Raw genomic sequence first — 25,151 nt, forward strand, 5'->3', positions numbered from 1 at the left:
TGAAGCTTCTCGGCTGCTCTTTATTGTGGCGACAGTTCTCCGCGTCTCCAGGCGACGCGGCCCGCTCGTTCACACTGTGACTGATGTACAGGTAAGAGGACAGCATGTGACACAGGCAGGGGACACAGCGAGCAGCGACACAGGGACTGTCCAGTCACTACGACCCCCTCATCCTCTATATGTATATAGAACTTAAAATCAGTAGTGCTTCAGTACCTGGAATTATTTACGTACATATGATTTTAAGTTTAATTAAGCTAATTTGTTCCATTCAATAAACGACACCTGGGCAGTGCCCCCCACCCCTCTCTCCTGAAAGGATGAAACAGCAGCAGCGTCCTCAACACAAAATACATGAGACATGAAGGAAGTCAATTGATATCTTGAAGGAGAGCTTGGGACTGGGGCTGCAAACTGGCACAGGGTGGACAGCGGATTCAGACCAGGGTGTGACGGTTTGACACGGGTACAAAACCTGAGGATGGACAGAGGGACAGACCAAGGTACTTCACTTAGATTGCACCAGTAAAATGCCCAGCTGTATAAATGGATACAAATGTAAGTCGCCCTGGATAAGAGCGTCTGCTAAATGACAAAATGTAAATTGACAGACAGACATACAGAGGGACAGACCGACAGATGGATGGACAGAGGGACAGAGGGACAGACCGACAGACAGACAGCTTTAAAATTACTGTGGTGGAAAAAAGTTTTGGAGTCGGGAGTCCTAATCAGAATTGATTACGTGCACGGGAGGAAGAGCGCAACACAGAACTCAAAGGATTTTAGGCCAGCATGACATTGTTCCCCAAAAGTTTTAAGACAGAACAAAGTTTTTATACCCCCTCTGGGACATACGCCCAAGGGGCCTTAACATATTATAATCAGTGTCTGAATGGTCATTTCTAATAAGTAGCAGTGATTTCATTGGAATTCTAAACTAAGACTTCCCATCTCATTAATATTATAATCATTACTCATGAATAATAATCATTAACCTCTACATTGCCACTTGCATTGGAAGGTGATTTGCAGATAATACGTTGCAAGAAAGGAATGTGAGCTGCTGATAACGAAGTTAGGAGTAACTGCACACCAAGGACAAAGGCAGGATAGGATGTTAATATTTGCCCCCACATTACTTAAGCACAGTGAGAATAAACCCCCCTGCACGGCAATTCTACCATGTCCTGAAGGTCCAGGTCGGCAAGCTCCGGATGCCACCATGGAGGTGAAGGGGCAGTGTCTCACCATCACCAGGTAACCGATCACTCCAGATGCTGCGACCTCTCCCGCTGTGATGCCCGCAGGCTGTTGGACTCGAGTGTCAGGCCTCAGTTGGATTGCCGGAGGAGCGGCGAGACCCCCACACCACTGCCAGCACCCCCTCTTCCTGTTCCTCGTCTCCCAAGTACTGCAGCACGCCTCTAGTCCAGCTCAGTCCTCACTCACCACCAGCAGGGCTCTCGGCTGGCTTCGGCTGAGGACAGACCCTGGAAGCCTCCGACGGCAGTTGCAGTGCGTCGCGCCATGCTGCATAGGGCATCCCTGACAACCCTTCCTGACACCCCTGTGCACTGGGAAGGGCACGCTCAGCCCCCATTGGTCTTCAGAGAGAGAGAGAGAAGGAGAAACCCCTCCTGTTCACATATTCCCCTACTCCTATCCTTTCGAGACGTTTCCTTGTGTCAGACCGAAGAGGGCAGGTATTGCAGAGTATGGGGGTTTGTCTATTAGAATAACAGTGTTAAACCCGACCCGATGAGTGGCTCTTGTGTCTGAGGGGCTCCTTCTGAACTTTTCTCCCTGGGAAAACCCTCAGTTGTATTATAATAATAATAATTATTATTATTATTATTATTATTATTATTATTATTATTATTATTATTATTAGTAGTAGTAGTAGTAGTAGTAGTAGTAGTAGTATTATTTTGTGGCCCATCCCGGTCTACTCCAGTCCAATCCAGCCCAAATCAGTCCAGTCCACTAATGACTGATACTGGTTAATAACTATTACTAGCCAGTTACCAGTACTGATAAATTACTATTAAAGACACAACAGGTATTTACACACACAACAAAATATATCAACAACACGTACACAAATCTCCCGCAAAATATGTTTATTTGTTTTTCCCCATTATATTGCTAATTACATTTTTTCAGTCACCCAGATGTATTTCTCCCTCCAATGCCAAGTTAAACACAGTATTATTATTATTATTATTATTATTATTATTATTATTATTATTATTATTATTAGTACTAGTAGTCATAGTAGTAGTAGTAGTAGTAGTAGTAGGATTATATGAGTTAAAACTATGTAAGACAGTCCCGGAGCTGTCAGGACAGCCCAGTCTCCAGTCAGGCAGTCAGTCGGGCAGCCCCCGGTTCAGAGGGGTCCTGTCACAGACTGGCGGAGACGTAGGCAGCCGGGTCCCGCAGCAGTCCAGTGGGGGGCACCAGCCAGCAGTCCACCTTCTGTCTGGACAGGGTGCTGTAGTCCACACTCCTGGCACTGAGAAACAGCACGACACACACAGACACACAAGATCACACATTTAAAACAAAATGCATGAAAAAAAACAACAAACCTGGCCCTAACACTGCAATTTACCACAGAATTAAGTCTGAACGATGTGACTGTGATAAAGAGCGACCGGCCGTCCAAGTCACACAGCGTCTCTGCCACTGGACTCCCAGGTAGGAAACTCAACCCACAGCCCAGATGGAGTGGCCTCTCCTCGGCCCGTGCCGTGTGCTCGGTCACTACGGTTGTGTCTGCCGGCCCTGAGTGCGGAGGCCGTGTTTACCTCGTGGCGTCCAGGACGTTTCCCCTCACTTCGATCCTGGCCGAGCGCGACGAGGAGTCCTTAACTTCGTAGGAGATGTTGTCCTGGAACTGACCTGCAGGGGCCGGAGGAGAGCAGGGCAGAGTCAGCGTCTCTCTGGGGGGGTGCAAGGGCAGCCCTGTACCATGGTTAGGATGCCCCAGTCCCTGCACCTGACCCCCTGATCCACACCTCCCAATGCACCGCACAACACTGTACTACACTTTACCGCACAGCGCTGTTCCTCACTCGGGGCAGGACGCACTCTCTCACCTATCAGTCCGCCGGTGCCGCTGCTGTAGGCGTGGTCCTTCACCCGCGCCCACAGGTGGGTTCTGGACTGCAGCTGGTGCACCAGGACCTCAACACTCGAGTCGCCCGTGGTCACGGTGAGCACCCGGCCGGCCACAGACACCGAGAGACTGCAACAGCAGAACGACAACACCGGCGGGTCAGAGCGACGAAGGGGAGACACACGGCTGCGGTGTAGAAAACCTGCCCCTCCTGAATCAGGGTCCTGAATTAATTGGTTTTGTCTTGTAAACCACTGAGGCACTGACTGAATAATTGACACACTGACTGACTGGCACACCCACTGACTAACTGACACACTGACTAACTGACACACTGACAGACTGACACTGATACACTCACGCAATGATTGATTGACAGACTGACTGGAGGGGCTGGACAGTACCTGTCAGAGGTGTAGCTGACATCGGGCCAGGGCCAGGTCTGGACAGTAGCCGTGTGGAGCAGGGTGACCTCCAGGGCGCTGGCTCTGATCACCACCGAGGGTGAGATCTGAATCTTGATCTGCGAGAAGGAGCCCCTGCTCTGGGCGCCCACCTCCATGAAGATGGCCAACCCTGGAACAGCATCAAGCACTCGGTCACGCCACCGGGCCGCCTGTGTCATTGTGTCAGCGTTTAAAATGACTGTGTGACTGTGTAGTTGTCTAACTGATTGTGTCAGTGTGTCGGTGTGTGTGTGGCGAACCTGTGGTCGGCTCTTGGAACAGGAGGAGGGTCTGGCCCGGGGAGACGGGCATGTCGAAGCACAGCGGGAGCACTTGGACCTTCGAGGGGACCAGGAACCGCACAGAGAGGGGGGGCTCTGAGGAACAGGACACAGCGCAGGCAGGCGAGTGGAAAACTGAGCACACACTGCGGTAACCGCACTACAGTACACAGTCACACAACTATACTACACTCTACTACAAAACACTGCACTATACACAACACGTGTATCTGCATTGGGGCAGATGTTCCAGTCCTTCAGTCACTCCAGTCACCGACCCGTTGAGAGAGAGCTGTCCGCCGCTCGGGCACAGAAGGATGAAGTCTCTTACCTTTGGTTAATGTTGGCTCTTTTAGGAACAAAACAGAGAACTGTATTACATCTCAGACACTGATGAACTCCACAGATATCTCTCCTTCTCTCCCTCTCTCCCCCTACCTCACTCTCTCTCTCCCTCTCTGAGCCTTTTCTCTTTCAAAAGTAACTGCCTGCACGCTCTCTCTCTCTCTCTCTCTCTCTCTCTCTCTCTCGCTCTATCTTTGCTCTCATTGTGTTCATCTGCACTGAACTACAGTGTATTATACTGCGCTATACTGCACAGTACTGTATTATACTGCACAGTACTGTAATATACTGCACTATACTGTGCTGTACTGTATTATACTGTGCTGTACTGTATAATACTGCACTGTTCTGAACTGTACTGTTTTATACTGCACTGTCCTGTATATACTGCACTGTACTGTAATATACTGCACTATACTGCGCTGTACTGTATTATACTACACTGTACTGTAATATACTGCACTATACTGTGCTGTACTGTATTATACTACACTGTACTGTAATATACTGCACTATACTGTGCTGTACTGTATTATACTGTGCTGTACTGTATAATACTGCACTGTTCTGAACTGTACTGTTTTATACTGCACTGTCCTGTATATACTGCACTGTACTGTAATATACTGCACTGTACTGTATTATACTGCATTATACTGCACTGTACTGTATTATACTACACTATACTGCACTGTACAGTGCTAATCTCAGCATCTGTCGGTCAGCAGAGTGAATTAGGGGTGATGTCTCTTACCTTCTTGCAAAACTCTGGTCACTGAGAGAGAGAATAAAATCAAATGAAAATAAATATATACATGCATGTACACTTATTTTATAGCTACTATCAATAACAATGATCAAATACATTTTACATTTCATGCAATTTTGGTCTTCATGTGTCAATAACTACAAATGTCTATTGTTCCAACGTCCAACTCCTGCACTACTTTATCAAAATAAATATGTTTTTTGGAGTAGCTGTGAATTATGGGAATTTCAATAAATAATGTTTTATTATATACAAAATGTTAAAGTATTAAAAAATACAAATGAATACATGTATTTTTAAAAGAGTGCCAATTCCTGTCCCTATTTGTATATGTCATTACCGTAACAGCCTGCTTTGTCAGAAAGTTAGAAAGCAGTCCTTATTACGGTGGCATGTGCTGAAGTAGCAATAGTTACAATAAAGACGATTTTCAGAAGCTGTGCAGTTTTGTTTGTCTCATAAATAATGTTTTCAATCCATTTTTAAATCTTGAAATGCCCTTACCATAACTATAGTGTCATCACTGTAACACATAAACCTGATTCAGATTATTTCAATGAAAAAAATAACATCCATGAAATAAATATTTGGTTCCCCAATTTATCCCATTCCCATTGAATGACCTGTAAATATATACACACACACACACACACACACACACACACACACACACACAAACACACACACAAACACACACACTCACACACACACACACAAACACACACACACACACACACACACACACAACACGGGGGCATTGGGGCAGATGTACCAGTCCTTCAGTCACTCGCTCGGGCACAGAAGGATGAAGTCTCTTACCTTTGGTTATTGTTGGCTCTTTTAGGAACAAAACAGAGAACTGTATTACATCTCAGACACTGATGAACTCCACAGATATCTCTCCTTCTCTCCCTCTCTCCCCCTACCTCACTCTCTCTCTCCCTCTCTGAGCCTTTTCTCTTTCAAAAGTAACTGCCTGCACGCTCTCTCTCTCTCTCTCTCTCTCTCTCTCTCTCTCTCTCTCTCTCTCGCTCTATCTTTGCTCTCATTGTGTTCATCTGCACTGAACTACAGTGTATTATACTGCACTGTACTGTATTATACTGCACTTCACTGTAATATACTGCACGGTACTGTAATATACTGCACTATACTGTGCTGTACTGTATTATACTGTGCTGTACTGTATAATACTACACTGTTCTGAACTGTACTGTTTTATATTGCACTGTCCTGTATATACTGCACTGTACTGTATTATACTGCACTATACTGCGCTGTACTGTATTACACTACACTGTACTGTAATATACTGCACTGTACTGTATTATACTGCACTGTACTGTAATATACTGTACTGTGCTGTACTGTATTATACTGTGCTGTACTGTATAATACTACACTGTTCTGAACTGTACTGTTTTATATTGCACTGTCCTGTATATACTGCACTGTACTGTATTATACTGCACTATACTGCACTGTACTGAATTATACTACACTGTACTGTAATATACTGCACTATACTGTGCTGTACTGTATAATACTGCACTGTTCTGAACTGTACTGTTTTATACTGCACTGTCCTGTATATACTGCACTGTACTGTATTATACTGCACTATACCGTGCTTTACTGTATTATACTACACTGTACTGTAATATACTGCACTGTACTGTAATATATGGCACTGTACTGTATTATACTGCATTATACTGCACTGTACTGTATTATACTGCACTGTACTGCACAGTACTGTATTATACTACACTGTACTGTAATATACTGCACTGTACTGTAATATACTGCACTATACTGCACAGTACTGTATTATACTACACTGTACTGTAATATACTGCACTGTACTGTAATATACTGCACTATACTGCACAGTACTGTATTATACTACACTGTACTGTAATATACTGCACTGTACTGAATATACTACACTATACTGCACTGTACAGTGCTAATCTCAGCATCTGTCGGTCAGCAGAGTGAATTAGGGGTGATGTCTCTTACCTTCTTGCAAAACTCTGGTCACTGAGAGAGAGAATAAAATCAAATGAAAATAAATATATACATGCATGTACACTTATTTTATAGCTACTATCAATAACAATGATCAAATACATTTTACATTTCATGCAATTTTGGTCTTCATGTGTCAATAACTACAAATGTCTATTGTTCCAACGTCCAACTCCTGCACTACTTTATCAAAATAAATATGTTTTTTGGAGTAGCTGTGAATTATGGGAATTTCAATAAATAATGTTTTATTATATACAAAATGTTAAAGTATTAAAAAATACAAATGAATACATGTATTTTTAAAAGAGTGCCAATTCCTGTCCCTATTTGTATATGTCATTACCGTAACAGCCTGCTTTGTCAGAAAGTTAGAAAGCAGTCCTTATTACGGTGGCATGTGCTGAAGTAGCAATAGTTACAATAAAGACGATTTTCAGAAGCTGTGCAGTTTTGTTTGTCTCATAAATAATGTTTTCAATCCATTTTTAAATCTTGAAATGCCCTTACCATAACTATAGTGTCATCACTGTAACACATAAACCTGATTCAGATTATTTCAATGAAAAAAATAACATCCATGAAATAAATATTTGGTTCCCCAATTTATCCCATTCCCATTGAATGACCTGTAAATATATACACACACACACACACACACAAACACACACACAAACACACACACTCACACACACACACACAAACACACACACACACACACACACACACACAACACGGGGGCATTGGGGCAGATGTACCAGTCCTTCAGTCACTCGCTCGGGCACAGAAGGATGAAGTCTCTTACCTTTGGTTATTGTTGGCTCTTTTAGGAACAAAACAGAGAACTGTATTACATCTTAGACACTGATGAACTCCACAGATATCTCTCCTTCTCTCCCTCTCTCCCCCTACCTCACTCTCTCTCTCCCTCTCTGAGCCTTTTCTCTTTCAAAAGTAACTGCCTGCACGCTCTCTCTCTCTCTCTCTCTCTCTCTCTCTCTCTCTCTCTCTCTCTCTCGCTCTATCTTTGCTCTCATTGTGTTCATCTGCACTGAACTACAGTGTATTATACTGCACTGTACTGTATTATACTGCACTATACTGCACAGTACTGTATTATACTGCACTGTTCTGAACTGTACTATTTTATACTGCACTGTCCCGTATATACTTCACTGTACTGTATTATACTGCATTATACTGCACTGTACTGTATTATACTGCACTGTACTGCACAGTACTGTATTATACTACACTGTACTGTATTATACTACACTGTACTGTAATATACTGCACTGTACTGCACAGTACTGTATTATACTGCACAGTACTGTATTATACTGCACTGCACTGTAATATACTGCACTGTACTGTAATATACTGCACTATACTGTGCTGTACTGTATTATACTGTGCTGTACTGTATAATACTACACTGTTCTGAACTGTACTGTTTTATACTGCACTGTCCTGTATATACTGCACTGTACTGTATTATACTGCACTATACTGCGCTGTACTGTATTATACTACACTGTACCGTAATATACTGCACTATACTGTGCTGTACTGTATTATACTGTGCTGTACTGTATAATACTGCACTGTTCTGAACTGTACTGTTTTATACTGCACTGTCCTGTATATACTGCACTGTACTGTATTATACTGCACTATACTGCGCTGTACTGTATTATACTACACTGTACTGTAATATACTGCACTATACTGTAATATACGGCACTGTACTGTATTATACTGCATTATACTGTGCTGTACTGTATTATACTGCACTGTACTGCACAGTACTGTATTATACTACACTGTACTGTAATATACTGCACTGTACTGCACAGTACTGTATTATACTACACTGTACTGTAATATACTGCACTGTACTGTATTATACTGCATTATACTGCACTGTACTGTATTATACTGCATTATACTGTGCTGTACTGTATTATACTGCACTGTACTGAATATACTACACTATACTGCACTGTACAGTGCTAATCTCAGCATCTGTCGGTCAGCAGAGTGAATTAGGGGTGATGTCTCTTACCTTCTTGCAAAACTCTGGTCACTGAGAGAGAGAATAAAATCAAATGAAAATAAATATATACATGCATGTACACTTATTTTATAGCTACTATCAATAACAATGATCAAATACATTTTACATTTCATGCAATTTTGGTCTTCATGTGTCAATAACTACAAATGTCTATTGTTCCAACGTCCAACTCCTGCACTACTTTATCAAAATAAATATGTTTTTTGGAGTAGCTGTGAATTATGGGAATTTCAATAAATAATGTTTTATTATATACAAAATGTTAAAGTATTAAAAAATACAAATGAATACATGTATTTTTAAAAGAGTGCCAATTCCTGTCCCTATTTGTATATGTCATTACCGTAACAGCCTGCTTTGTCAGAAAGTTAGAAAGCAGTCCTTATTACGGTGGCATGTGCTGAAGTAGCAATAGTTACAATAAAGACGATTTTCAGAAGCTGTGCAGTTTTGTTTGTCTCATAAATAATGTTTTCAATCCATTTTTAAATCATGAAATGCCCTTACCATAACTATAGTGTCATCACTGTAACACATAAACCTGATTCAGATTATTTCAATGAAAAAAATAACATCCATGAAATAAATATTTGGTTCCCCAATTTATCCCATTCCCATTGAATGACCTGTAAACATATACACACACACACACACACACACACACACACACACACATTGCCAGGGCCATGTAAAACACACACTTTCCAAGAAACACACAGTAACAGCGCCGCAGCACGGATATGGAGTCTGTGAGCCTCACCAGAGCACTATGTGAACTAGGAGAATGGGCTCCGATACACGGATCTGCCTGCAGGGCAGAATACTGACATCCATACTGTAATATACAGCACTACAATATACTGTAGTATACTGCACAATACTTTACTATACTATACTGTTGTACTATTTTATACTGCACTATACTGCACTGGGCTATTCTGTATTATATTATACTGCACTATTCTCTATTATATTATACTGCACTGGACTGTACTTATGTTTCACTCTACTGAACGGCACTGTGCTTCACAAGACAACATGGATGAAGTCTGTTCCTGGAAGTCAAAAAAGAGACACATTGTGACAAAACAGAAAACTGGATTAGATTTCAGACACTGATAAAATCACACAGTATCTCTCTCTCTCTCTCTCTCTCTCTCTCTCTCTCTCTCTCTCTCTCTCTCTCTCTCTGTTGTCTGTCAATTAAATTCAATGCAAGCTTTATTGGCATTACATTTGTATACAAGTATTGCCAAGACATGTGATATAATGCTGTGCATGCACTGTTCATACACTGCCCACACCCTGTCCCCACCTTGTCTACACCCTGTCCACACACTGACCACACACTCTCCACACACTGTCCACACACTGTCCCTCCGGCTGTGGCAGGCAGACCCATAAGTGTTCTCTTCCTCTCCTAGAAGGATGGGGACCTTTTCAGTATCTGGGAGGAGTGTGAATTCTCTGATATGCTTCAGAAATGTGGGGGTGTATTCTTTTCATATGTCTATGTATTTGGAGCAGGACAGCAGGAAGTGTGTCTCTCTTTCGATTTGGGGTCGTGAGCCTCAGAGCCAGCTGGGGAGAGCTGGGTGCTCAGTAGTGCTTTGTGGTGGTAGGACTGGGGGTCCGCCTGCTTTAGGTGGGACGAGAACTTCACTGCCCTCTACTGGATGGGGATCAGTAAGGGGATCAAGTTGCAGGTTTTCTACCAGGCTTTTGTCCCAGACTGTATTGGTGGGGTTTGTGAGCCGACCCCCCCACCTCACTCCCATAGAGGAGGATTGGCTTTGAACTTTTGGGGTATTTTTGTTTGGCCGAATTGCTTTTATGATGTAGAAAGACCAATGTGCTTTTTCTGTTAGTGTGCTGGTGGCCTGATTGAAACCCCCTGAGGTGCTGAGGGTCAGGCCCAGGTATCTGTAGCTGGTGCTGTGCTGTAGCACCGTGCTGCCCAGCATGAGGTGCTATCTGTGTCCCCAAGATCTGTCTCTCTTCTGGAGAACCGTAACTCTGGTCTTGTCCAGATTGACTGTCAGGGCCCGGTTCTGCTGCAGCCCCCTGCTCTGTGGGTGACAGCAGCACCAGCTCATCTGTAGAGCAGGAAGTGGATCTTTGTGTCGAGGAGAGTGAGGCCTGATCTGCTGATCATCAATTCTGATCTTTAATCACCAATTGTCACTTTGCACTTATTTTCCGAGTCCATTGATTTGATGATGTCATAGACCTTAATCCCTGACACCACTTTGGAGGAGCCTGTAAAGGAGACCTTTGTGCCAGATTGAATCAAATGCTTTCTGTAAGTCAATAAAGCAAGCAAATATTTTAGCTCTTTTTATTGGTGGACGTGTTTGTCTCTCTCTCTGTCTGAACCTTTTCTGTCTATGCTGTACTGATTTTCTCACTGTCTGTCTCCTTTAATTAGTTCAATAACAGAAGAAAAAGTTTCTCACCTGGGTCTGGAAAAGGGCGGGGTCCTGAGGAGCAACAGAGAACAGATTTACCTCTTCTGGGAAACTATTCTAGAAACGATGGTAACAAAGCGGCACTGTTCATATCTGTATGTGTGTATTTATGGTTATATTCACCGCATTCGCCACCTGTGAGCATCTGTGTTCACTAGACTGCAGTTAAACTCACCAGGTGGCGTTCAGACAACTGTAGAACCAGCGAGAAAAAAGCCGGTGAGACTCACCACGAACATAGCCAGTGTTTGAATGTCCACCGCGGCCTGCGACTGTGGGAGACCAAATTGAACAGATTAGTGACCGGAGAGCGCAAGTCACATCACAGAAGGCATTAACTCTGCTAATCATATTATGATTAGAAATAGTAAAATTAATCATTTAGTGAAGCATATGATATAATGCTATTTTAAAAGTAATATTATATTATACTATATACATATTTTGTATTAAAATCGGGAAAAGACAATATTAGGGAATAGGGAAAATGGATATTAAAAATGCTAATGACATGTTATTAAGTACAGTAGAGAAAACAAGAGTAGCTTGAAGGAGAACTGAAATAAAGCATGTTGTCAAAGAGTGGGGTGTATTTAGTTTGTTTTTAACCGTATTTTCTACTGTTTTAGATGCTGTTTACGCTAGGCTGGGGAACGTGTCCGGCTGTGAACCCCTCTATGAATTTCGCTGCAGCTGCAGGAGCCGCACAACTCGTCGCCATGTTTGTTCACCAAACTGTGATTTTAATCCCCTCACCGGTTAATGTACTTCTGCCTCGCCGAAACATGTGCAGTGTAAAATAAAACCTTGCGCCCCTTTCCTCCGTCCATGCTGAAGGAAGGCATTATGGGATCACAAGGAGTTGTGCTGCTGATAGTCTATGTCAAGTAAATCCCTGATTTCATATTCCAAGATTTCTCTTTTTACAGCGATTGCATTTTTTTAACACGAGGTGCTGGACTGTAATAGAGTCACCCCTCCTTAACAAACATATTATTATTTCAACGAACGGGGCATCTGAAAGGAAAGTTGCAGACATCCACTGGGGAGGGTCCAACGACCTACCAATTGGGTAACAAAATTAGATTTTAGGGTAAGAAAATTGGGGTGGATCCCCCTCGATTAGTAAGAAAATTTGCAAGGGGTGTAAGAAAATTGGGGTGGTACAACACCCACGGGTAAAAACATGTGCGTACTCATTGGATAAAATTTCAGCTTGGTTCAGAAAAATCAAGTCAAAGTATTTGAGGGTTTAGACAGGGGCCTGTCGGCTCTCCACCAGAACAAGAACCACTATCTTGTAAACAACAAAACTTTATTTTGTCAAACAGAAACTCACAGAACATAGTTACTGTAAAATATCCGAATTACCCGGGAATACGGACTGGCACAAAATGGGCAAGATGAATGGGCTAAGTGAAAAACATTTTCACAAACCTGTTGAGCACTAAATAAAAATAAAACCCACAATGCTGTAAGTAACTATAATAATGGAACAAAATGCGGAAATGTGTGAAATTGAATACAAAAATTACCAAAAAGGATGATATAAAGCTGGCGATTCTGCCGACACGGTAATGGTCGATTTGTCTACTACATCGTGACAGTGGCTATCAAACACGCACACAAATCGTCTCTGAGTTTGAGAACCAACTGCAGATGAAACATAGAAGTAACATTACAAAGATGTCTTTCTGCCTAAAAACTTGCTTACGTTTTTTCCGGACAGCCCTCTTCGATCCAGTATCTGCTACATCCAACATCCGGCGATGAAATATTAAGAAAATGAAAACAAATCAATGACTATGAGATTATAATATAGCAGAACAAATATGTTGAGTTTTGTTTTTTGTTACCATAACTATAATCATGCGATTTAAATTTTGGATCGAAGACTGTAAACACGCAACCTGTGCCAGTGGAGGTGACAGGTGAAGGGTGGCACCGCGGAGGCATTTCTGTGGGTCACGTCTGTCAGGCCAGCGCAGTGAATCGCTCGGAAAGCAGCTGGAGTTCCAATCGAGAGGAGCCCATTCTCCCCATCGTGCTCGTTTGGTGTCCATTAATAACTGAGTGATCCAAGGATCCTATCCAGTCTGTTTCTCAATGTTCCCAAATTGTCGCTTCAGCCACAAATCGCTGGGGAGTTTATTCAGATTGTGACGCCTCTCTGTGTTACTAGTATGCTTGTGATTATTGCATTGAACATAGATCTGTATGTTACACAAGCCATAGTGTATAAACTCTCAGCTAGTACATTTAATGAGACGTGTGCCCCGGGAAGAGTCCTGTGTTGGGGACGGGTTCAATAGACACATTTGTTTGACCGAGAATGAAATGTGGCAGCTGCTGCTGAGTTTTCACTTTCTTTTCTTATCACACAAGCCCAATACATCTGACCATGCACTGCTCGGTGAATGTGTCTCTGGTTCCACAGGCTGAGAGCAGTTGTCAATTTTCTACCCTGTATTTTTTAGGTGGGTGGGTCCATCAACAGTGTGTGTACATTTCCTATAATTGAAATCGTACACTTTCTTACCTGATGCTCCCTGAATGAGCAGTGTTTTCACGTGGCCTGACAGTGTTTTCACCTGCTGGTGCTGGTGAGATGGTAAAAATCTATTGATCGTTAATTGATATAGCGCCCTTCTAAATTAATTTGCAAAAGCCTCTATATCAATTTAAGATTGATTGGTTGATTGACTGGTAGAGTGGCTGATTGATGTGGTCTGTGTTTTAAAGGAAACGGACGCTCACCGCTGGGCATTGTGAAGGACATGTCTCTATTCGTCTCTTCCAGGTCTTGCTCCTCCTTGGGCTTCTCGGCCACCTGGGGTCCAGAGCTCTGCCCGTCCTCAGGCTTCGTCACCACCATGGAGGTCAGTGGGGTCACAAAGTTGTACAGCATGGAGAGTTCAAGGGCCCGGCCACGGACCTGTGCCTTCTCCTCATCACTGACCAGCAGCCTGGAAATCAATCAATCAATCAATCAATCCATCCATCCATCAATCAATCAAATCAGGAACTGTCACAGCAAGGCTAAATTGAGCCAAAGTTGGATTTGGTAAATAGGGAGGAGAGAGGAGAGAGGAGAGAGGAAGGTGGGATGGGAGCAGGAGGAAGCTGCTCTGCTCTGGACCCGTGGCTGATGCTGGAGGCCCCTCACTCACTCTCTCTCCAGCAGCTGCTGCACGGTGAGGTAGGCCCACAGGCGCTCGATGTACTGCCCGAAGATGTACTGCTCGTCCTGGAAGCCCGTCTCCGGCGCCACCGGGGCCTCCAGGCGGAACGTCTCCTTGGCATTGATCTGCACAGAGGACAGGTCGGTGACTGGACTGGGGTATGGGCAGTGGTGTGGTGCCCTGTGGTGAGTGTGTTGCCATGTTGTGCAGTGTGGTGCAGTGTGGTGCCGTGTGTTGCCATGTGGTGCGGTGTGGTGCGGTGTGGTGCGGTGTGGTGCTGTGTGGTGCAGGGTTTTGCAAGTGTGGTGCCGTGTGGTACCGTGTGGTGCAGAGTTCTGCAGCGTGGTACCGTGTGGTGCAGTGTTGTGCAGTGTGGTGCAGTGTGGTACTGCAGTGTGGTGCAGCGTGGTACAGTGTGGTGCAGAGTTGTGTAGTCAGTCTAGAATCCCACACTGTCCTCGTCTCCTCTACATATCATACTGTTGTTATCTTGACGACACTGTCTAGGACTGTTAGTTCCTCACTGTCCCCCCTGCCGGAGGGCCGGTCTGTCACCCAGCACAATTCCTGACACAGAGCCGTGACACAGTGTAGTGTAGGGGTTGGTGTGGAGCAATTAAGTGTGATCAACGCCCCGCCCCCCTGATCTCTTAACGACCTATTTCACCTCACTAATGGGCTTAATCTGACCAATTTAACACCCCCCACAGTTCTAAAAGGTGCTGATTTAACCCCTATTTTCCCATATCCACCCACGCCCCCTGCCGTCTCTGCGCAGCCCCTGCTCTGACTCACAGACTGGGCCTGGACCTCTGACACCAGAGTGTCCAGACTGTTGTCGAGGAGGCGCCCGGCCACCACGATCTCGGAGCCGTTGTAGTATTGGCTGAAGGAGCTGCGGGTCAGGTTGGCCACGCCCTGATGCAGAAACAGCACCTCCACCTCCAGCAGCAGAGGAGTGGCCACTTCCTCATAGAAACCCTGCAGGGGCAGAACACACAGTCACATGCACACGCACACGCACATGCACACGCACACACACACGCACACACACACACACACACAAGTACCTTCAGCTGCAGAGCTGCGTCTGAGTGTGTGTAGATCCTGCGGGCCACGCCCCCGTTCTCCAGCGCCATCTTCTCCAGGAACTTGTAGTTGACATCGAAGCCGAAGCCGAGGCAGTAGAGCGTGTGTTTCTTCTGTATGGCCTGCCTCACATTGGCCTGGATCTGATCCAGATTAGTGACCCCTGCAGGGTCACAGTGCGGACAGTCAGAGCAGGACGCTCCACACACCTGAGTACCTGAGCTGTGTTCACCTGTACCTGTCTGTGCCTGAGCTGTGTTCACCTGTACCTGTCTGTACCTGAGGTGGGATCTCCATCGGTCAGCAGGATGAGGATGGAGGCGCTGAACTCAGGGATGCTCTTGTCCTCCCTGGCCCTGGACAGCAGCTGGGCGCCCTGCAGCACGGCCTCGTTGATGTCCGTGGCTGGAGAGACAGAGACAGAGAGCCACCCTCAGTCACTGTATTTACCATCAAGTCCATTGGTCTCTATACCAGTCAGTCTGTCAGCCGTCTGTCTGTCCAGATGACTGTCTGTATCTCTCCCTATCTATCACTCTTATCTGTCTCTCTGCCCATCTCTGACTCTACCAGCCTGTCTGTGTCTCTCTGTCTGTATCTTGGTATCTATCTGAATCCACCTGTCAGTCTGTGCTCGCTATGTCTATGTCAGTCTGCCTCTCTCAGCCTGTCTGTGTCTCTGCCAGCCTGGTGTCTGTGCCCCACTACGTGCCCTCTGTGCCCCCTCACCGCCTCGGGCAGTGATGCTCTTTACGAAGGCTCTGGCCTCCTCCAGGTTGCTAGGACTGGCCTTGACCAGCGTCTCCTTCCACAGGGACACACTGCTGTCGAACGAGATCAGCCCGAAGTGATCCTGCTCGTTGATGTCGCCCAGGATCTGCAGCAGAGCCTCGTGTGTCTGTGAGTGCAGGGAGAGATGGAGAGGAGGAAGAGACAGGGGAGGAGAGGAGGAGGGAGAGAGGAGTGAGTGAGAGGAGGAGAAGGGAGGATGAGGGTGTGAGAGGACAGGATGCACAGAGAGAGAGGAGAATGGGAGGAGGGAGGGGAAGGGCGATGAAGAGAGAGAAGGAACATTCAGTCTTTCTAAATTGTATCAATGTCTCTATCTACCTGAGTGGGATTATGTGAGTGTAGTATAGTACAGTATAGTGTAGTAAAGTATAGTTTAGTAGAGTACAGTTGTGTTTAGTCAAGTATGAGCCAGTATAGTACAGTGCAGTATAGTATCAGTACAGTGCAGTACAGTGCAGTATAGTGCAGTACAGTGCAGTACCTGTATGATTTTGCTGCCGCTCATTGAGCCACTGCGGTCGATGACAAACACCACACTCTTGGGAATCCGTAAGTCGATGGTGGGAGCGAAGTAATGAACAAAATAGCCATTCACCACCTGAGAGAGAGAGGACAAATTAGCCAATCACCACCTGACAGAGAGAGGACAAAATAGCCATTCATCACCTGAGAGAGAGAGGACAAAATAGCCATTCACCACCTGAGAGAGAGAGGACAAAATACCTGCAGCTCTCCTGGCAGCTCCCTGCTGACGTCGTACTTGATGATGAGGTCACCGCTCAGCCCCCGGTCCCCGCAGTCCTTACACAGCCGCTGCTGCTCCTCCGAGGGCGAGAACAGCACGTGTGCCTGGGGTGGGGGGGCACAGTCAGGTGTCAGGAGCCAGGAGCCGGGGCTGAGCACTCGCCACAGAGCCAGGAGCAGCAGCAGTTACTGCAGTAGAAGCAGCAGCAGCAGTACAAGTACAAGTACAAGTAGCAGCAGTACCCTTCACAGCATTAGTAGTAACAGCTAACAGTAGTAGTAGTAGGAGTATTAGTAGTAGCAGAGTAGCAATGTACAGTAATGGTCAGAGATGCAGCTGCTGTGCTGGTAGTCACTGCAGGAGTAGTATTGGCTTAGTAGTAAAGACTATAGGAAGCAGAATCAGTGCTGGTGGCAGCAGCAGCAGTAGCACTTGTAGCAGCAGCAGTAGTAATAAAATAGTAATAACAACAGCCAGTAACAATAGAAACAGTTTTGGTAGTAGTAATAAGACAGTAATAACAGCAACAATGGAAACTAACAGCAATAGTAATAAACAGTAGTAACAGCACCAATCTCATTTCTTCTCCCTGGCTGATCGAGACCAGGCCGGTTCTGGAGGTCAGTGCTGTGAGTGGACAGTACCGTTTTCTCAGTCAGTGTGGTCTGGACAACGCTGGACAGCTCGTTAGTAGTCAGTGCCCCCTGGGCCTCCAGAGAGCTGATGCCCTGCGGCTCGAAGATGCAAACGCTGATCTGCAGGGAGGGATATGGGGTCAGAGGTCAGGTCTTACATTTGAATATGATTATTAAAAAATACATGAACAAATAATTACCCCTATTGCTAGATTATTAAAGAAAAAACATTATTATTAATATGCAGTTATATGTCCTACATTGCATATTTTACATATCATTGTCCCACAGTGTTTGTGTAATTGAGTTAATCGAGTCAAGCTGAGGATGTGGGGTGGGTGGGAGGACATATCACAGAGTGGGGTGGAGGGGGTGTGTGTGGACGAATCAGCGGCAGATTTACAACAGACTCTGCAAGAGGGACAATCACAACGAGGATATATATATATATATATATATGCTATATCGTGATTTAAATGGGAGCCCATATTTCGGACCATTTCACAAAAATAGAAAATACCAATTTATTTTTTAAATACCAATAATGACACGAATGCATAATTAAAACATTAAAATCAGGTAATAATTGCATCCGTCAATAACTTTAACAAAGTAGTGTTCCCCCACTGTTAGATTAACCCTTTACACCGTAGTAGAGGCTCTCTCCCTCTCTCTCTCAATGTCTCCATGTAATGATACATGCCTATATATCTATATGACTATGTATGATTATATTATGTATGTATTAATGTAATGTTATTGATTTAGATTACCAATATTGGAATAGCTGCCCATCTCCCACTCTCTGGCTATAAACAGGGCGTGACGTCACAGATATCTGACAGATGTGGCCCAATCAAAGCAGGAGGCTGTTCTGGTTCCGACCCAAAAACCAGGCCGCTGTCATGGAAATGATGCCTGATGCATCAATCAGAGGCGATTCTAGAGTATGTGGGGGCCCCAGGCAAAGTAATTCCTGATGGTGATGGGGGCCCCCAAATCAGTATGAATATTCCTCTTGCATAATTACAGTATTATTGATATACTCTTGAAAGACACAATAGGGCATCGATGGTAAAATCTGGATGGAAAACAGGGACATACTGGGCGGGCCCTACACTGCTGATTCGCCTGACAATTCATCCACAGCCCCGCTCTGTAGTATAACCCCTCCTTGTTTGAGTCTCTGCACTGCCCTGTTATTGCGTGGTCTTGGTTATTAAAATAAATGTATACACATATAGGTTACATAAAGGCACCTTCAAAACACAACCCATTTCAAATGTAGCAATTTTTCCCCTCGATAGGATCACAAAACATGCGAGAAATGGAGGCTGTAAGAGATGAAACTGAGACCAGTAATGCTAAAGGAAAATTATCTTCTGGAGGCACCAAGCTGGAGGGCTAAATCATGCATGCCCCTGGGAGCTGAGAGAAACAAGGCTGAAACAGGTGTATTGCGGCTTCTGGCGGCGGCACCTAGCTTCCATACAGAGCCCATGAACCTGTCCTCATTCTATTACAATGTCTTAAATACACTACATATACATACATTACTAAATACACACATGTATAAATAAAATAGCTTAGCCATTTGCATCTCCATGAGATCAAATGAAAGGCGAAAAATGCAGAGCTGTTACACTCGGAACGAGAGAATAAGGCTGAAGCAAGTGAATAGCGGCTTCTGGAAGTTATTTTACTAGCGATACAAAATATTAAATTAAAAAATGTGTAGATTGGGAACTAAAATTAAACTTGACATGATCTTGATACTGAGTGAATGCACACGTTATGCACATTGTTATGATTATGGTAATAAAGTACTATTTTACTAATTTCAGAAAAGCAAATCTTGAAGGTATGAGACGGCACTTAGAAGAGGTAGACTGGAGCACACTGGATACAGAGTCAGTTGAAAATGGACGGGTATATTTTAAGAATATACTACTTGAGGCTCAGCAGAAATTTGTACCAAAACTTAGCAAAATTGAGGACCAAAAAACACTGGCCAAAATGGTTTAATAGAGGTATGCAAAAAAATATCAAGAGGAAGAAAATGGAAAATGTTGTATAGCGCATACAAATGGGATGGAGACTAAACAAAATACAAAGAATATGTTGAGCTGCAAAGAGATGTTAAGACAGGGATCAGGAAAGCAAAGAGGGACATAGAAAGAAACAGCTCTTGGAGCTAAAACTAATGCAAAGAGCTTTTTTCAATATTACAACAGCAAGCGGTCAATAAAGGAGGAAGTGAAACAGATAAAGGGCAAAAATTGAGGTATCTTGGAAAACTAAAGGGACTAGCAGAATTAAAAACCAACAAATCACCTGGGCCAGATGGGATATTTCCAACAGTACTTAAAGAAATTAGGGAAATTATTTATAGGCCGCTAACTCAATTATTCCAAATGACACTTAGAACAGGGGATGTGCCAACTGACTGGAAGACAGCAAATGTCATCCCAATCCACAAGAAAGAGGACAAAACTGAGCCAGGAAATTACAGACCAATCAGTCTCACCTGCATCACCTGTAAAATGATTAGACAGAAAATAGAGGAGCATCTTAATGAAAACCATATTCTTGGAGATAGTCAACATGGGTTTAGACGAGGCAGATCATGTCTTACTAATTTATTAGAATTTATTGAACATCCAACTGCAGCTGTAGATCACGTGAAAGCATATGATCTGATATACTTAGATTTCCAAAAAGCTTTTGATAAGGTTCCACACCAAAGACTGATCCTCAAATTGGAAGCTGTAGGCATTCAGGGTAATGTAAGTAGATGGATTATGAACTGGTTGATGTCTAGGAAACAGAGGGTGTCGATTAGAGGAGTTGCTTGTAACTGGAGTGAGGTTGTTAGTGGAGTTCCACAGGGATCAGTACTAGGGCCTGTGCTTTTTCTAATCTATATTAATGATCTGGACTCTGGGATAGTTAGCAAACTTGTCAAATTTGCAGATGATACTAAAACAGGCGGCTCAGCAGATACAATCTCGGCAGCACAGGCTATTCAGAGGGACTTAGATAATATTCAGGTGTGGGCCGACACCTGGCAGATGAAATTCAATGTGGACAAGTGCAAGGTAATACATGCAGGTAACAAAAATGTCCACTATAATTACACTATGGGAGGAACAGAACTAGATGAAGTAACGCATGAGAAAGACCTAGGAGTCTATGTGGACTCCTCACTTTCTCCATCCAAACAATGTGGGGAAGCAATAAAAAAGGCAAACAGGATGTTAGGGTATATTGTCAAAAGTGTAGAATTGAGAACAAGGGCAGTGATGTTCAGACTGTACAATGCACTAGTTAGAGCTCATCTGGATACTGTGGACAGTTCTGGGCTCCACACTTCAAGAAAGATATCGCTGCTCTAGAGGCAGTTCAGAGGAGAGCAACCAGACTTATTCCAGGTCTGAAGGGAATGTCCTACTGAGAGACTGAGGACCTGAACCTTTTCACCCTGGGACAGAGGAGACTACGTGGGGACTTGATTCAAGTCTTCAAAATCATGAAAGGCATCGACCACATCAAACCAGAGGAGCTTTTCCAGATCAGCAGGGACACACGCACCCGGGACACATATGGAAATTGGGCTTCAAGGCATTCAAGACAGAAAAAGGCAGCGCTAAAAAGTGGTTAGGGCTCTGGACTCATAACTAGAAGTTTGTGGGTTCAAATCCTGGGTGGGGCAGTGCTGTTGTACCCTTGAGCAAGGTACTTCACCTAGATTGCTCCAGTAAAATGCCCAGCTGTATAAATGGGTACAAATGTAAGTCACCCTGAATAAGAGCATCAGCTAAATTACAAAAATTATAATAATAAAAGACAGGAGACACTTCTTCAGACAGAGAAGCGTCACAATCTGAACAAACTCCCCAGCGATGTGGCTGAAGAGACAATTTGGGAACATTCAGAAACAGACTGGATAGGATCCTTGATCACTTAGTTATTAATGGACACCAAACGAGCACGATGGGTTGAATGGCCTGCTCTTGTTTGTAAACTTTCTTATGTTATGATAATAATATTCACATCTACATTTACTAACTTACGATCATGGTCATAAACATACCTGTCATACTACAGCAACAAACCTGCTCATTTTACATACTATTAATGATGCACACTATTTTAACCTGCATATCACTGCTTTGATAACGATCTTCAACTGATATGAACCTGCATACCCCCTTAATAATAACACACCCAGTTATAGATCACACACAGAGCACTGAAACATGCAGACAAAGTGTCTTCAGATTATTTACAATCTAGTTCCTTGAGCTTCACTGTCCATATATGGATCACACACTAACATATTAGAAATGCATCCCATATATTTTATACATTACAATAAAGAGTCACACGTTCCTACCGTGCATTAACGCACATATTTGTCACGAGTGGGGAGTTACAACAATACTGTGTGCAGTGGAGTCAGATGGAAGTGAATTAATAAGGACTGAATGGCATTGTGTTGTACAGTATTGTGTTGTGTTGTGTTGTGTTGTATCGTATTGTGCTGTGTTCTATGGTATTGTATTGCATTGCTTTGTGTTGTACAGTATTGTGTTGTGTTGTGTTCTATGGTGTTGTATTGCATTGCTTTGTGTTGTCTTGTGTTGTGTTGTGTTCTATGGTGTTGCGTTGTCTTGTGCTGTGTTGTCACGTATGCTACAGTGTCTCGCCGGGTCTCACCGTGAAGTTGCTGACCACCTGTTTGGGCCGAGCCTTGACCAGCAGCTCGTACTGACCGTGACGCCTCTTCAGCAGCTCCTCGTAGGTCAGCTCGAAGGTCACCTTGCTGTGGGCGGCCACAGTGACCGAAGTCTTGAACTCCTCCATCGTGCGGCCCACCGTGCTGAGACACACAGACACACAGGCAGAGAGACACACGGGCAGAGAGACACACAGACAGAGAGACACACAGGCAGAGAGACACACAGACACACAGGCAGAGAGACACACAGGCAGAGAGACACACAGACAGAGAGACACACAGACACACAGACACACAGACAGAGAGACACACAGACACACAGACAGAGAGACACACAGACAGAGAGACACACAGGCAGAGAGACACACAGACACACAGACACACAGGCAGAGAGACACACAGACACACAGACACACAGGCAGAGAGACACACAGATAGACACACAATTAATATGTCTTGCTGGGGCTTTTTTGGGTGGTATTGTTAAAAGTACAAAACACAGCCTCGCTCCCTCTCTCTCTCTCTCTCTCTCTCTCTCTCTATTCTCCTCCCTGTCCCTCTGTCTCTCTCTCTCTCACTGTATCACCTGACCAGGCCGGCGGTCTCTCCGCGGGACACTGCCTTGTCGTACTGCTGTCTTGCCACCTCTTTCTCCTTCACTTCACCCACGTAGGTCTTGCCCCCCACCGTCCTGCCAACACACAGACAACAGAGTGAGTGAGTGTGCGTGTGTGTGTGTGTGTGTGTGAGAGCGTGAGTGTGTGTCTCTGCGTGTGCATGTGTGTGTGTGTGTGTCTGTCTCTCTGCGTTTGTCTCTGTGTGTCTGTGTGTGTGTGTGTGTGAGTGTCTGCGTGTGTGTGTGTGTGTGTGTGTTTGTGTTTATCTGTGTGTGTGTGTCTGTGTGTGTGTGTCTGCATGCGTGTGTGTGTGTGTGTGTGTGTGTGTGTGCGTGTGTGTGTGTGTGTGTGCATGTATGTGAGTGTGTGTGTGTGTGTGTGTTTGTGTTTATCTGTGTGTGTGTGTCTGTGTGTGTGTATCTGTCTCTCTGCGTTTGTCTCTGTGTGTCTGTGTGTGTGTGTTTGTGTTTATCTGTGTGTGTGTGTCTGTGTGTGTGTGTCTGCATGCGTGTGTGTGTGTGTGTGTGTGTGTGTGTGTGTGTGTGCGTGTGTGTGTGTGTGTGTGTGTGTGTGTGTGTGTGTGCATGTATGTGAGTGTGTGTGTGTGTGTGTGTGACGGGATGGCCCACATGCTGAAGTTGCTGATGAAGGCGTTCTTGGGCAGCTCCACTTCGAACAGCACCTCCCTGCTCTGGTCGGCGCGGTTGGCCACACGGCTGGTGATCACGGTGTGTGCGTAGCGGCTCGACACCCGAGAGTCGATATGAAAACTGTAGATATCGACGTCACTGCTGCTGCTCTGCTGGGGCAACACACACACACACAGACACACACACACACACACACACACACACACACACACACACAGATAAACACAAACACACACACACAGACACACAGAGACAAACGCAGAGAGACAGACACACACACACACACATGCACACATACAGACACACGTACACATGCAGAGACACACACACACACATACACACACACGCACACAGACACAACAGGGCAAAGTTCAACTCTGAGAGTACAGGTCTCTAACTTTGTACTTCTCAAACTCACTTATATATTTATTTCATTCATCAATTTATTCATTTATGTATTTATTTGATTGTGTGTCTGTTTTTCAGTTGTTTAAAGAAACACCTCTTTCTCTGCCTCTCCCTCTCTCTCGTGTATTCAAATTCTTTTGGCACGACAACATCTAAAATCACCTGTTGTGTCCAAGCAGCAAAACAGCGGCGATAACAGCAGCAGCAACAGACACATTCAATCACACAGAGAGAGATGTCTCCCTTCCTCTCTCTCTCTTTCTGTGTCCATCTCTCTATATTCATCTCTCTCTCTCTGTCTCTCTGTCCCTTTTTCTGTCTCCCTCTATCCATCTCTGTCTCTGTATATCTCTGTCAGTCACCCTTTCTCTCTCTTTCTGTCTCCCATGCTCGTTCCATGTCTCTCTCTGTCTCTCTCTCAGTCAGTGTCCCGACTCTCACCCCACATCTGCCTCCACTCCCTTACCTGCCCTGTGTCCCTCTTCCACGGTGTGGAGGGACCCGGGGCCACAGGGGCCCAGATGAGCAGCAGCACACAGAGCGTGGCACACAGCATGGCAGAAACACAGGTCGGCAGTGAGAGTCGCAGTGTCCTGTGTGGGGGACAGTGCTGCTATTTTATATATTGATCTATGCATCAGGTCCAAAGAGATGAAAAACACAGGATGTTTGCTATTGGTGAGTTAAAGTAAACACACACACACACACACACACAGGAGCGCTCACAAGCACACATGCAGTTCTGTCAATC

General features: G+C 44.6%; 1 protein-coding gene across 8 annotated transcripts; it reads right to left on the reverse strand.

Annotated features, from left to right (window-relative positions):
• On the reverse strand, nt 1-25,007 carry LOC136730605 (inter-alpha-trypsin inhibitor heavy chain H3). Of its 8 annotated transcripts, none has more exons than XM_066697616.1 (28): nt 24,867-25,006; nt 23,972-24,141; nt 23,312-23,416; nt 22,704-22,866; nt 17,994-18,104; nt 17,328-17,453; nt 17,086-17,202; nt 16,542-16,710; nt 16,092-16,217; nt 15,794-15,975; nt 15,519-15,704; nt 14,712-14,848; nt 14,299-14,507; nt 13,256-13,291; nt 11,772-11,813; nt 11,530-11,553; nt 9,062-9,082; nt 7,802-7,819; nt 6,988-7,008; nt 5,785-5,802; nt 4,951-4,971; nt 4,183-4,200; nt 3,831-3,947; nt 3,529-3,700; nt 3,105-3,253; nt 2,814-2,907; nt 1,185-2,518; nt 1-475 (listed from the first exon to the last, which is right to left on the reverse strand). In XM_066697616.1, exons 1-27 carry the CDS (start codon nt 24,954-24,956, stop codon nt 2,407-2,409), a joined length of 2,754 nt encoding a protein of 917 aa, XP_066553713.1. In that variant the 5' UTR covers nt 24,957-25,006; the 3' UTR covers nt 1-475; nt 1,185-2,406. The 8 variants fall into 8 exon arrangements, with proteins under 8 accessions (XP_066553713.1, XP_066553712.1, XP_066553711.1 ...); XM_066697615.1 differs by having other exon boundaries at nt 13,256-13,288; nt 23,972-24,144; XM_066697614.1 differs by having other exon boundaries at nt 23,972-24,144.
• Nucleotides 25,008-25,151: the final 144 nt, after the last annotated feature.

This window comes from Amia ocellicauda, chromosome 3, assembly GCF_036373705.1.
Source record: "Amia ocellicauda isolate fAmiCal2 chromosome 3, fAmiCal2.hap1, whole genome shotgun sequence".
In the NCBI taxonomy this organism is placed as follows: Eukaryota; Metazoa; Chordata; class Actinopteri; order Amiiformes; family Amiidae; genus Amia; species Amia ocellicauda.